This window comes from Theobroma umbraticum, unplaced genomic scaffold, assembly GCF_002168275.2.
Source record: "Theobroma umbraticum cultivar Fairchild unplaced genomic scaffold, ASM216827v3 scaffold_146.0, whole genome shotgun sequence".
Lineage (NCBI taxonomy): Eukaryota > Viridiplantae > Streptophyta > Magnoliopsida > Malvales > Malvaceae > Theobroma > Theobroma umbraticum.
This window is the reverse complement of record NW_018397265.1, coordinates 4,479,701-4,493,367: the sequence shown is the minus strand read 5'-3', so window position 1 is coordinate 4,493,367 and position 13,667 is coordinate 4,479,701. Positions and strand designations below refer to the sequence as shown.

Genomic DNA, 13,667 nt, shown 5'->3' with positions numbered 1-13,667 from the left:
CCTTGTTGGCATTAATTTTTGAATTTGAAAAAAATTAGTTATTTTAATATTTCTTTTTTTTTCAAATAACAAAACTAATGAAATAATTAAGATTTTTAACATACTGCAATATATATTTTGTTTATTTTCATCCAAATTTAGTAGAATAATTAAATTAATGAAGCTTAATTGAAAAAGAAATTTAAAAACCAAAGAAAAAGAGAAAAAGGGCAAAAAAGGGGTAAGATGGGTGGGCAAAGGCAACAAAGGCAAGCCAACAATAATGATTTCAATCGCAATCCAAGAACTATCCATCAGCATCGCCATCCTCCGTCTCCCGCTCTTGTTTTCACTCCATTCCATGCCTTTTCTCTTTTAACCCAATCCCACGATAAAACAAAAATGCTAGATCCGGCCTCCGATTTGATACCTCCACCCTCCTCCCCCACCATCTCCTCCATTTCCTCCTCCGATCTTGACACTGAGGTAAGTTTTGATGACCCCTTTCTCGAATTTTCCCTTCTTTTCCAGCCATTTTGACATCGATCTCACCTTCATGCAACTCTCTCTCTCTTTTGTGGTTTTCAAAAAGTCGACAGGTTCCTTTTTCCATGATAGAAGCACCACATTGGGTACTTTAATGGGAGTGAGTTTCCCAGCCATTACTTTTCGAGCTCCCTCCCAGCACCGCCACGAGACGCAACCCACAAACGCCGGGTCGTTGTCCTCCACGGGGTGGAAACCCAAGAAGCGGAGGGCGCTGACGTCGGTCGCCTTCGGGGCGGAGCGACTGGGACGGCGGAGGAGGAAGTGGTGGCAGCTATGCAGGGACGACGACGCCAAGCCGGCTTCTCTCGGAGAATTTCTAGAGGTGGAGAGGAGGTTTGGGGACGGGGCGTTTTACGGTGCGGCGGCGGAGCTTGAGGGGGTGATGGGAACGCCGCAGGATGAGCATCACGAGGCGAGGAATGGACGGATGTTGTTCGCTGATGGGAGGGTGTTGCCTCCTCCTCCTCCTTCGGGTGATGATGATGATGAAGGGACATCAACGGCTGGGGTTCTTTGTAGATTCCCGGTGTCGCTCACTGGGATCTGTAGCGGTGGCGTTGGATAAAGTGTACTTTGGCTCTTCCTTTACTCGCCCTCCATTTTTTATTTATTTAAAAAAAATGTTTTTGTATTGTACAAATGGAATCTAGTCCATCCCTCTGTCCATTAGTAATTTAAATTGATCTGCTAAAAAAAGCATTAATTTGGCATCTGGGGTTAACTTTTTTTAATCTTTTATTAATTATATCTTTATCTGCATGGATGGCAATATACTATTAATTAATAGGGTTTGGTTTGGCATGCTTAGCTTTGCATTATACTTGAAACTCTTTTTTGAACTTATTTAAAAAAATTTAAATAAATTTTTATTTTATTATTAATTAAAATTTTATTTATCAGTTGATATGATAAGATAATATAATTATATGATTTTTTTAATTTTTATTTTAATGTTATGTAGTTATAAAATAAAAAATAATATTTTGATTAATAATAAATAAATAAATTATTATTAATTACAAATATTTATTTAATTTAAAATTAAATTAAATGAGTAAAAATTTATTTTAATTTTTTTAAATAATTTTAAAAAAATTAAAACATTATGCCATATACTTTTCTTGCAAGGGAAAAGAAGAACTTGGTAACAGCCCATCATATTTTAAATTTTCTCTGTCACATAATAAATGAACTAATAAAAGCTTCTTCTTATGAGGGAGAAAAAAAAAGGCTTTGTAAGTTAAGTGACAATTAATCCTTAAAGTTTAGGAGAATAACTGCAATAATAGTATAATTAGTCTAACAAATATTCCATCCTGAATTTCCAGGTCAAGGAAGAATAATTGGCCAATTGGAAAGTTTAAACTTGTTATTTATTGTTTTTATACATTCCAGGAAATTTAAACTAATAATGTTTAAATATTCCTCCAGGTTCAATTTTTTATTAATTTGATCATTCCATAAATATAATAAGCGATATATATATATGAAAATTATTTAATTACCATTGGAATTTATACTCATAATTATAATGTAGTAAAAATAACATAAAAAATAATAATAATAAGAAGGATTACCGGTTGTGTTTATGCGGTTTTTTGTTTTTAAATTTTTTGGTTTAAATATTTGGTTCATGTTTAGTAGAGAATTGAAGACAATACATAATTTAAGAAGTAAATGAATATAGGAAGAATAAAAGAGATTGCAGCATGTAGCTTTGTTTGGTGATATGGATTATATTGAACTGTTAGCATAACCCAAAGAGCACCGGATTCGCCACAGATGTTGGCTTTTTCTTGAGAAAATTGCTTTGCTTTTAGCTTTTCAAGTGTTTTAGATTTCTTTTTGCTATTCTTCGAATGAATAGGGAAGGATTACAATTCACAAAAGTAAACAATCCCCGAGACTTTGGTTTTATATACATATTTCAAATTTCACAATAAATTCTATATAAAAAAAAACGAAAAGGAACGTTTTGTAAATTTTAATACAAGAGTCTTAATTTCAAATTGACAAAGAGATAAAGAGATAAATATTATTTACAATTATTTTAATAAAATATTATCAATTTTCTTTTTATAATAAAATATTAATAATTTATTTAAAATATAATTTTAAATGTTAATTTTATTTCATTTTATTTTTTTCTTCTTTCCCAACTCAATCAATGTCAAGGGTATTTTTCTTTTTATTTTTATTTTTTTTGAGAGAGAATGGAATAACTATTTCATGCACATAAGTTATAACCATAATTTCATGTAAACTCTACTTTTTAAAAAATAAACAATATATATATCTATAATTTAACTAAATGGTTGAATTTGTCTCAAATTTCTCTTGAAATTTGAAATTATTTTTTTTTATTGTTTGTTTTTGTAATTTACTTTGAAATTGTGAGCTTTGCAAACAATTATCTTTAAGCTCCAATCTTTTAGTCTAATCCAAGACCCCCAACCAACCAACAAACTTTTTAGTCATTATTGCCTAATAAGACGTAATGGGAAAGCTAAGACTACTAATATTTGCTCCCTTTTGGAACTTCTGTTAATTATTTTTTTAATAAAATTTCTTTTTCTTCATCCCTCTTGCATTATTTCCCCTATTCAATCAACAAAGTCATCATCTAGCTTTTCTTTTGGTCTCCAATCTATAAGACTCATGCTTGCAAATACATTAGCAATCCAACTTTTTCCTCTTAACTCTCACATCTAATTAAATGCATATAATGTTTAATAACTGTTCATTAAATTCCTAGATGAAATAGAATAAGAATTCAAAAGGAACATATGTATTTTGAAACATGTACACTTGAATGCCATTTTCAAATGATTTCAGAAAGTAGAATCATTGTCATCAAATTATACTACTTTTTGGAGTTTATGAATTTTTAAACTCATTCACTTTAGGAGAGATTATTGTAATAACCAACTATGAAGAAATATTTTTATAAATAGAAACGAAAACCAAGTTCGATATAATTATAGGTTGGAGTTTCTTTAGTTAATTTTACATAATTATTTGAAGTATATGTTAAAATTAAGGATAATATTTGAAAATATCTTTTAATTATTTAAGAAAATTTTAAAAAAAAAACACTTATCTTTTATTGCATTCAACTAAGGTCTTATATTCTCATTTTAAGTCAAATAAACCTTTATAACTAAAGGTTGATTAATTGGAATTAATCAAAATACTACTTGTTATTTTATACCTATGTGAAGTTAACATGGAAGATGAAAATATCACATGACTGTGTCATTATACCACATCAATATATCACGTTTATTATCCATTATGATATATTAACACGCCATGTTAATGTCATGTGATATAAAATGATAACTGATATTTTGACTAATAATAATTAATCAGCCATTAGCAATAAAGATTTATTCAATTCAAAATAAAAATATAAAAATTTTACTTGAATACAAAAAAAAAAAGATTTATTTAAATTTTTTTGAATAATTTAGTGATTGTTTTAGGTATTATGTCTTAAAACTATTAGATGCGTATGTAAGGATGTCAACGGGTAACGTACTCATTAATTTTGAGCTATTTGAACTCAAACCTCGATTAGGAAATAAAATACTAGAACCTTGTAATTACCAGAATATTTTTAAATTTATTACCTTCACCCGAACTTTAATACATACTCATTACTTGATAATTACTCGAACCCGTTTAAAAACCGATTATGTAAAAAATTATTAAAATGCTCTTCATGGATACTTAATTACCCAAACCCGAATCTGTACATGTATTTATATACAATAATATTTCAATCCATATTCTATATAATTCACTAATAATTAAATTTATAAAAGCACACAAACAATAGAATTTAAATTTAAATAATCAAAAATAAATATCTTAAATATCAACTTCAATAACTTAAAACAAATATCCAAACAACGACTTAAACAACATGACAAGTTTAATTAACTATATGGGTTTGTTATTAATTATATGAAATTAAAAAAATAACTAGGTTCAAAAACTATTCTAATCTCACAACTTCTTTTTAAGCATATATTTTATAAGGTTATATAAATAAAGGTGTATATATTATAATTAATAATTTTATAAATTATAATTTTTGTAACATTAATACAAAATACAAAGTAATATGTTTATTTATTTAAAGTATACATACTAAAAGTATTTATATAATAGTGATTATATTCTTTATAAATTAGCACAATATATAGATTATATGTATTAAAAGATATTACAAATTAATTAATAATTATAGTTTCATGAATTAATTTAATTAATAATATAGATTTGTATTAATTATATAAAATTAAAAAAAATATATAATTGGGTTCGAATATTAGGTACTCAAGGTGTAGTACCCAAACCTTATCCGAACCCAATACAAATAGTAAAATTACTATCTGAATCCTATCCAAATCAGATTATAAGGTATACTAACTCTATATAATCAGGTCGAGTACTTACATGTTCTTTGTAATAGGGTACTCATTACTATCTCTATACGTGTGGCCAAGCTCAATAATTTTGTTAATAGACAAATCGAATAAAAAATTAATTGAATTGTTTTAAGTAAGAAACTTTGTCATAAACATAAAGGAAAGTAGAGGTAATTTTTTATTTTATGGAATAAGGGTTAGATTACATGTATGCTTCTTTAGGTCATTTGCCACGTTTCTTGTTAAAAACAAATTATTAAAATCGATAGATTGATAGATCTTATTAAATATTTAAGTACATATATAAAACTTCAAATGATGAACTATTCAATAATTGCCGATCAAATTTTTTCTTAAATTTTATTTTAATTAATTCTTCAAAATGTTGTTGATTTACTCATTGAAATTCCATCAATACATTAATTTTGATTTTTAATTAACTTCACTTTTTATTTAATTATCATTTCTAATGAGGAACTTGGTAAGATTTAGAAAGAAATTTGGCTTAATCCCAAAATTTGTCTTTGGATTAAGTTTCGACTCAAAATGTTTTTTCTCCTCAATTTCTTTACTAGTTCAATTTATGTTTTCTTTATCTCTTACTTTTGCTTTGGTGATTTTTTTGCCTTTATTTATTTAAAAAATTTAAAAGTATCATTTTAATACAGAATTTTAATATTTATTAACGTCCAAACTATAATTTTTTACTAATTATATTAGCCGATTATACGTTTGGTGTCTTTGTTACTGAAAAAAAGAGAAACAATTGAACTACCAACATGAGCTAAAACAAAATACTTTAAATTCTTTGGTTATTGTACGAAAATATATTACAGTCACTCTTACACAATGAGAGGTAATCTTTGCTTATCTTATAAATTTTATTCTAGAATTTCGAAAATTTTAGAGAGGAGTTTTAAACTCTAATCGTTGAAATTCATTTATTCTCCTTAAAAAATTTTAACATCTTCTACAATCTGTCCTTTTTTTTTTTTTTATAAAAATGTTCTTGTTTTCAGCCAAAATGATACAAACAGGCAGTCCAATTTTGGTGATAAATTTTAATATTAAAATTTTTGAATGAAATATTATTTTTTTTTGAACTTTTTTTTTTAACAAAAACCAAAACATAAAAATAATAAAATAAGCCAAATAAAAATATAAACAATTATCTTATGCATTAACGGTAGAGTTTTTAAATTATATAACTAAGATACATGTGTTTCAGTAAAATATATTTAAATATATATATATATATATATATATATATCAATAATCTAGTTTCACTTATAAAGTCTTAAAACTTGGCTGTCAAACCCCAAAGTGTTCTCAATGTTCTGGTTAACTGGTGGATTGCAGGGTACCTGTTAAGTAAAGGGTTTGGAGGAAAAGGACAACAGAGGCAACAAAAGATTAGTGTGCATAACCAGAAGCATGCTTTAATCTAGAATCTGTGCTCACTCCCTTTGCATCAATCAAGTTCAGTTCATCTGTAGAAAGTAAATCCCATCTTCAGGGGTAACAGGTAAAAGATTCTTTTCCTTTTACTGTTTATTTTAATATCATTTGCTATTGCTTTAAGGTGGATTTAAGCTTTTTTTTTTTTAAATTTGAAAGAAAAAAATTTTAAAATTTATATTTTAAATAAAAAAATTATATATAAATGTTGAGGTACAATTGATTTTAAAAAGATAGAAGACCCTCCATGGCAAAAGAATCGCTGCACTCTCTGATGATTGATGAAGACAGCTAACTTTTCCTTTGTTATTTATTTCAGGTTTTTATTATTTTATAGAACTAGATAAATATAACACTGATGATTGGTGAAATAATGGAAAGAAATAATCCTAGTTGTCTCTGCCGATTAACATCAGGAAGTCGAGTAAATCTGTAAAAGGTTTGAGTAAGCGTAAAGGAGGGGCAATTTCCAGCTATTCCTTCACAGGACGAGCGTCAATCTTAATGATACCGAAGATGAAGAAAACCCTTAGTAAGGTTTGTGAGAGTCCAGAGACACAGGAAAATTCTAGGTGGCCCATTACCCATCGGCTGGAGAGCCAGCTGTACAAGAAAATAAGTGTAACTAATGGGAGGAAGCTAGTAATCTTCACAGGTGTCAATTCTGTTCGAATGAAAAATTGTGCCCGTCACCTGCTCATTTGAACACTTTCTTCACATCTTGCGTCCGTACAGAAGGATCTAAGTTGCTATTCTTCAATGTTCTTCATTGTTTTGGGTTTATATGGACAACCCATTGTGTTGGAGCTAATCTCCCTATTCATTTCTTCGACATTCTTCTAATTCTTTCCCTCAAAATGTGTGTGAATATTAAGAACACGCATATTGCTCAATAAATTTTGAAACTATCTTAGGCTATAATGCCTTCGAAAATGGTTAGCAATTTGATTTTATGATGAAATGTATTTGGGCACTATCATACTAGCTTGAATATTTTCTCTGAAAAAGTGACAATCTAATTCAATGTGTTTAGTCCGCTCGTGAAGTAGTGGATTTTTACAAATGTTCAACGTGGATTGGTTGCCATAGTATAACTCCACAACTCTAGAATGTTGAATACCAAAATCATTCAATAAAAACAACAACCAAATTACCTCACAACAATTTGATGCCATGATCTATGTTCTAATTCTACTGAGCTCGGAGTCACAACATTTTGCTTCTTAGATTTCTAATTAATCAAGGATTGTCCAAGAAAAACATTAAAACTAGTAACTGATCTTCTAGTGTTAACTTATCTAGCCCAGTCACTGTCTGCACACACTCTCAAACATATCTTTGTTTTTGAACTCAATAATACCCCTTGTCTAGGAGCATTCTTTATGTACCTTAACACTTTGCATGCTGCCATTAAATGTGCCTGACTAGGCCTATCCATAAATTGAGATACCACATGTACTGCATAAACAATGTCAGGCCTTGTAAAAGTTAAATATAACAACTTTCTTATAAGTTTTCATTAGTTTGTTAAGTCTATCAACTTATCTACATTAGTTGCTTTACAAAGCTTATGGTTGTAGTCAATGTGGGTTTAGATGGGTTTTGAATCAAGCAAGTCATGCTCTTTTAGTAAATCTAATGCAAACTTTCTATGACAAAACACAATTCCTTTTCTTAACCTAGCAATCTCAAGTCCAAGAAAGTATTTTAAAACCCCAAGATCTTTTAGGTTAAATTGAGAACCCAAATAATCATTCAATTTCACTGTCATTGTAATGAAAGAACTACCAATAATAATGTCATCTACATAGACAAATAAGGGAACGAAATCTCCATTTGCTATCAGTTTTAGTAAATAATGAATAATTAGATTTTGACTAATTTAAACCAAACCAAACCAAACAATGAAGCTTGTTTTATTTTTGATGGTAATGGCCAATAGGAATGAATGGCTCTAAGAGATGTGCTAGATTTATTAGCTTTAAATTGATTATAGTTTTGAAATGAAAAAAATGATCAAAATTTCTTGAATAAGTTTTACACTTAAATTATTGATACTAAAAACTCTCATGCATTTACTTTTGAAATGTCCAAGTACTTAACATAGTTTTAAAGACATTACACTTTTAAATTTAAGGGTGTTTTATCATCATCAACAAATAAGAGATTGTTGACTCCATATATCTTTGATGATAACAAAGCATTCTTCATTCTTTAAGTCTAACTATGTTACTTGAGTGTGCAAGAGTAAAATTGGTATATTATTATTTATCTTAAACCTCAAATGTCCTAAGATAAGTTAAATGTCGAAGGAAAGTGATTCAAGAAAGTTAGAAGACATTTTGTGATGTTTAATCTGTTAAAGTTTACTTCAATTGATTAAAGTTAAAGGAAGAAATGCTTCAATCAGTTAAAGGCAAGATTAATCAATTAGAAGAAGGTTGATGAAAATGTCACTTGAAGGAGTCTGAAAACAAAAATAAGGATTAATCAGTTAAAGAGCAATTAAAGTCCCCTTTAACCGATTAACACTATGAAACAGATTATGAGACAAAAAGATTTAATTGGTTAAAGTCCTCTTTAACCAATTAACACAATGAAGCAGACTGCAAGACAAAAGGCTTTAATTGGTTAAAGATCGTCTTAACCGATTAATGAGCTATTCCCAACAATTTGGAAAAAATCATTTTATTTATTTTACTTTTATTCAGTGGCTTTTGTTGGTTTCTAGATGTTGAAAGTTTTGATTTTTAATGAAAAAGATTTCTATAGTTATCAGATTTAGGCTTGGGTGAATTGGTCTCGTATCACATAAATTTATTATGCTTTGATTTATGCTCATCACGTATTTAGTTGGTTCTTTGCTAAATCTTTTTCAACTATCATCACTTGATTATCTCTTGTTTGATTTCACTTGAAAAATGTTTTAAGTATATCAAGATTGATCATTTGCTTATATTTAATTCAATCGTTTTGATAAAGAATTACATAACCATTAAAACCTTCATTTGAACTTCCTCAACAACCTTTGAAAACGATTTATGGGTCAAGGGTCGAGTACAAGATTAGTACAGTTGACTACAAGATGTTCAAATTGCTTTAAAACAGGTTCTTCACAAGCACACTTGACTAGAAACTCATTATAGTCGATTACTTCAACTGCTTCTAGTTTCTCAAGTTTTTGCATTGTGATTTATTGTTTATATTTGCTGTGGAAAATTATTTGTTTTGTTTTTGACAAATAAAAAAAAGTGATTGCAAATAGTGTTAATTTTTTATACCTGATTTTCAAAAAACATTTTTTAAAGTCCAATTCACCCTCCTTTTGGATATTATTGTCATTTATTCATTGAGCTAATATTCCTAACAATATGATATGTGAGAATTAAAAGTGATTGTTACATGTGATGGTGATTAGCTACAAATTGTAAGAAATTCATCTGTTGACTCGATACAATCAAATTTAAAGTTTTCATCATTAAAAAAAAGATTTATTGTTAATTCATTCCTTTTAGATCTTAGCACTTTTGGTATATGCTTATTAATGATAGAATTTTGTAAATAATTAATATATGTTAACTAACTAATTGATAATTAAAAGAAAAGAGTAAAAGTAAATCTTTAAAATGTAACTTGCGATAAGACTGGTAAATAGCAGAACATTGCAATTTGCTTTTCTTATATATTTCTTCTTGGTACGGTGCGTTTGACTCTTCCATCCCTGCTCATCCATTTCCAGATTCGAGTCTCTGTCTTCTTCTTTTCTGTTTATTCTCTTGAATTTATTTATTTACATTGTTCAGCTAATATAAGCATAGTCGACTTGAAACCCATTATAGCAGACTACTTCGGCTGCTTCTAGTTTCTTAAATTTTCACATTATGATTTATTATTTACATTTGCTTGAGAAAATTATTTGTTTTGTTTTTGACAAAAATGAAATTGATTGTAAAAAGTCATGATTTTTTATACTTGATTTTTAAAAGGAAATTTTAAAGTCCAATTTAGGCTCGTTTTGGACATTCTTGTCGTTTATTCATTGAGTTAATTTTCTTAACAATATGTGAGATTTAAAAGTGATTGTTAAATGTGGTGGTAATTAGTTACAAATCTCGACTCAGCACGATATGTCGTTTATTCAAGCTTTACCTGTCTTACGTCCTTAATTTTAAGAGATGTGGATGTCAGCGATCAGGTTCTTGACTACTTTTTAACTCAATGTCCATCCCTTGAGGTTTTGAGGCTGATCAAAATGGCTTCTCTAACAAGTAAACCTGAAATGCTTGGAGCTAAGATACTGTAATTTCCTAAAGGAGGTTGAAATTTCTGCTATCAATCTTTCGTCATTGTCTTACACTGGACTTGATGTTGCCAGTGTTACTTTGAAGAATCTTACGTCCTTTCTTTCACTTCAGTGCTAAAAGCGGCTCCTTTGTTGCATACATTTACGCTGGAGGTAAGTTTTCTTTTGCCTTTGCCTTTGCTTTGGGTGTTTCTGAGCTTGGGTATCCCCCATCCCCTTCTCTTTAGCATTTTCTAGCTGTCTGCAGCGAGAGTTCTTTCACAATTTTATGTGTTTTGATTCTATTTATCAATCCTTTCTTCTCCCAACTTTTCCTTTTCCCATTTTGTCTTTCGGCCCTCAGGTTCAGTGTTCATGGTTGCTATATATATGGTGTCTGCATGGCCTTCTGTCTCCATTGTTGAGGATTGTTTAGCGATGACTGCTTGTGTTCTCTTCTATTTGGAGCCTATATCTATGTCTGCCTTTGTTTTATGTTGCAGATTATGTGCGGCGCAGATTGGTCATCCAGGGAGTTGTCCAAGATCTCATTGGAAAATCCTTATCCATGCCTTAAAAGTTGTGAAACTGTATGGGTTTGTTGGGGTTTCAGCCGAGGTGGAGATGATTTTCCACTTGCTTGAGAATGCTCCGCTGCTTGTCAGCCATTTTACCTTGGCTGACAAGCCAATATGTAAGCTCATTCTAAGGACTGTTCTTTCCCTCCTTGATTCCATTTTGCACTAGTCAATTTTTTTCGGTCATGTTCTTCAAGCTGTGGCCAGCAAAGTCATCTGATTTTGATATATTTTCCTCGCCTGGCATTCCATGATATTTTAGAAGAGTTGAATCAACATGAATTTTGATATGAAGACAGTAGCTAAATGATCATTGTTGTGAACGCTACCTATGCAGGCTACCGCAGTAAGGCTTTTGAATTTGAGGAATAGGACAATTATTTTCTAGTTACCCAATAGCCAGATCATGGTAAACCAAAAATGCAGGTATTTAAAAGGTAATTCACATGTATGTCGGTACAAATGATGTGTAGAAGGATTAACTGAAAGAGAACAAAGGTCTACATTACCATATATATAGATATACATAAAAGTAACTCTCAGAGCTACTGTAGCAACTGACCTTCATTCCAGGTTGTGCCCTTTTTTACCCTATTAAATCGACGTCGTTTTGATAGGTTTGGGGTTTTTGGTTTTATGTCTGTTTTCTTTTGTTCTCCCCGTGTTCATCGAGTAGGTCACTCATACAGGTTGTTTGGGTTTTTATTTTTTTTTTCTCTGTTTTGCCTCCTTTTGTTCGTTGAGCCGTTCACTTCTTTGGGTTTTCTTGTTATTTTTTTTCCTTTACTACTGTGGATTCAACGGTTTTCATTTTTTGGATAGATTTGGAATATGCTGAGTTCTTTGGTGGGATGAGCGCTTTGATTCTTTGTCTATTTTGTTTCAGTGGTCAAAGGTTTTGGTTGTTTGTGGGTAAGTGAGATGACTGATGTTTTCTGTGCAAGAGGACGATCAGGTTGAGGAATGGGGGTGTGATGGCTAAGGCTTTGGTGGGAATGAGTGGCTGCACAATGGGTGCTTTTTGCATGGGATTTTTCTAGGCAAGAGGAGGAATGGGGGTGGGTGTGACGGCCAGGGTTTTGGTGCAAACGAGTGGGTCTCGAATAGGTGGTTTTGCGATGAGAAAAATTATCTCGTTTTGGCCTAGCACGGTTGCAAGGAATCTGTTCACTCCTTTTATATTAGTAATGTATAGGAGTCTTGCATTAGAACATTAGATCTCTTGTTTTGATAAAAAATTAGTGTTTTCTAGTGTAAGGTGATTTTTATATTTAGGGTAAGTATCATTTCGATAGTATGGTTAATTCAGTAGAAAAACAATATTGTTATTAGCAGAACGAATAGTAAGGAACGGTATTCATGATTTTTATACATGACAGGTATGGTTTTCCATCAGTATGTTTTGTGTTATTGATGTCTAATACTTTTAATGGATGTAAGTATGCATTAGTGTTCATTCTAATTTACAGGTACCATATGTCACACTGATTCAATGTCAAATGAAGATATGAGAAAAAGAACAAAATATAAGCAAACATCGAGTGTCTAGACAATAGTCTTACTTTTTTTTATTGGTTTTATGATGTCTCTTTTGTTAATTGTTGTCGATTTTATCATATAAGTGTACATATTCAATAAGTAATATAATAGTAAATAGAGTGTTGAATCTTACAGATAATTGTATAAACTTTTGCTAAATATTAAAATTAACACAATCTTATTTTATTAAAACATTTTGAATTAAAATGATTAATTAAAAGTTAAACTAAAAATAATAATAATTAAATTAAATCTAAAAGCTGATTGACAAAATTGTACTCGAAAAATTCAATTAATAAAAGTTTTAGGATTACAATATTTCTCAACACTTCATTGAATCTTGATTCTCTTTCTAAATTTACTTTAATGGATTGAATTGCTAATTTAAAGTCTCAATTTATTTATAAGTCTTTGTAGATGTTCTTATTAAAATATTTTTTGTAATTAATTTACTATATGTCTATGTATATTTAACAGAAGAAAGAATCTTTAAGTTTGTACTTTAATTTTAACTACACGCGACATATTTGGCTATCTTATATGCAATCAAATTACCTAATAAATTAAATAAATTTGAACATATGTTATTCTATTTATGGCTTAATCTATTCTTCCTTCGTCAAGTTGTGTTTAGATATCCAAATCAATCTAATTGGTGATCAAACAGTTATAAGCATAAACTCAGAATTGGAATGAACAACTTATATTCCATTGATAATAAGCAAAAAAGAGATAAGATGAAGTATTCAATTTACCTATTGAGTTTAATTATAATTTTAGAAAAAGTAAATTAGTTCATAATATCTACTAAAACATTATCTAAAGAAAATCAACCATCAATACAAT

The 13,667-nt window shown here is 29.6% G+C and overlaps 1 protein-coding gene across 1 annotated transcript; it reads left to right on the top strand.

Annotated features, from left to right (window-relative positions):
- Positions 1-214: 214 nt before the first annotated feature.
- Positions 215-1,272, top strand: LOC110422660 (uncharacterized protein At3g17950). The gene is made up of 2 exons (XM_021436663.2): positions 215-465; positions 572-1,272. Exons 1-2 carry the CDS (start codon positions 226-228, stop codon positions 1,091-1,093), a joined length of 762 nt encoding a protein of 253 aa, XP_021292338.1. The 5' UTR covers positions 215-225; the 3' UTR covers positions 1,094-1,272.
- The last annotated feature ends 12,395 nt before the right edge of the window (positions 1,273-13,667 follow it).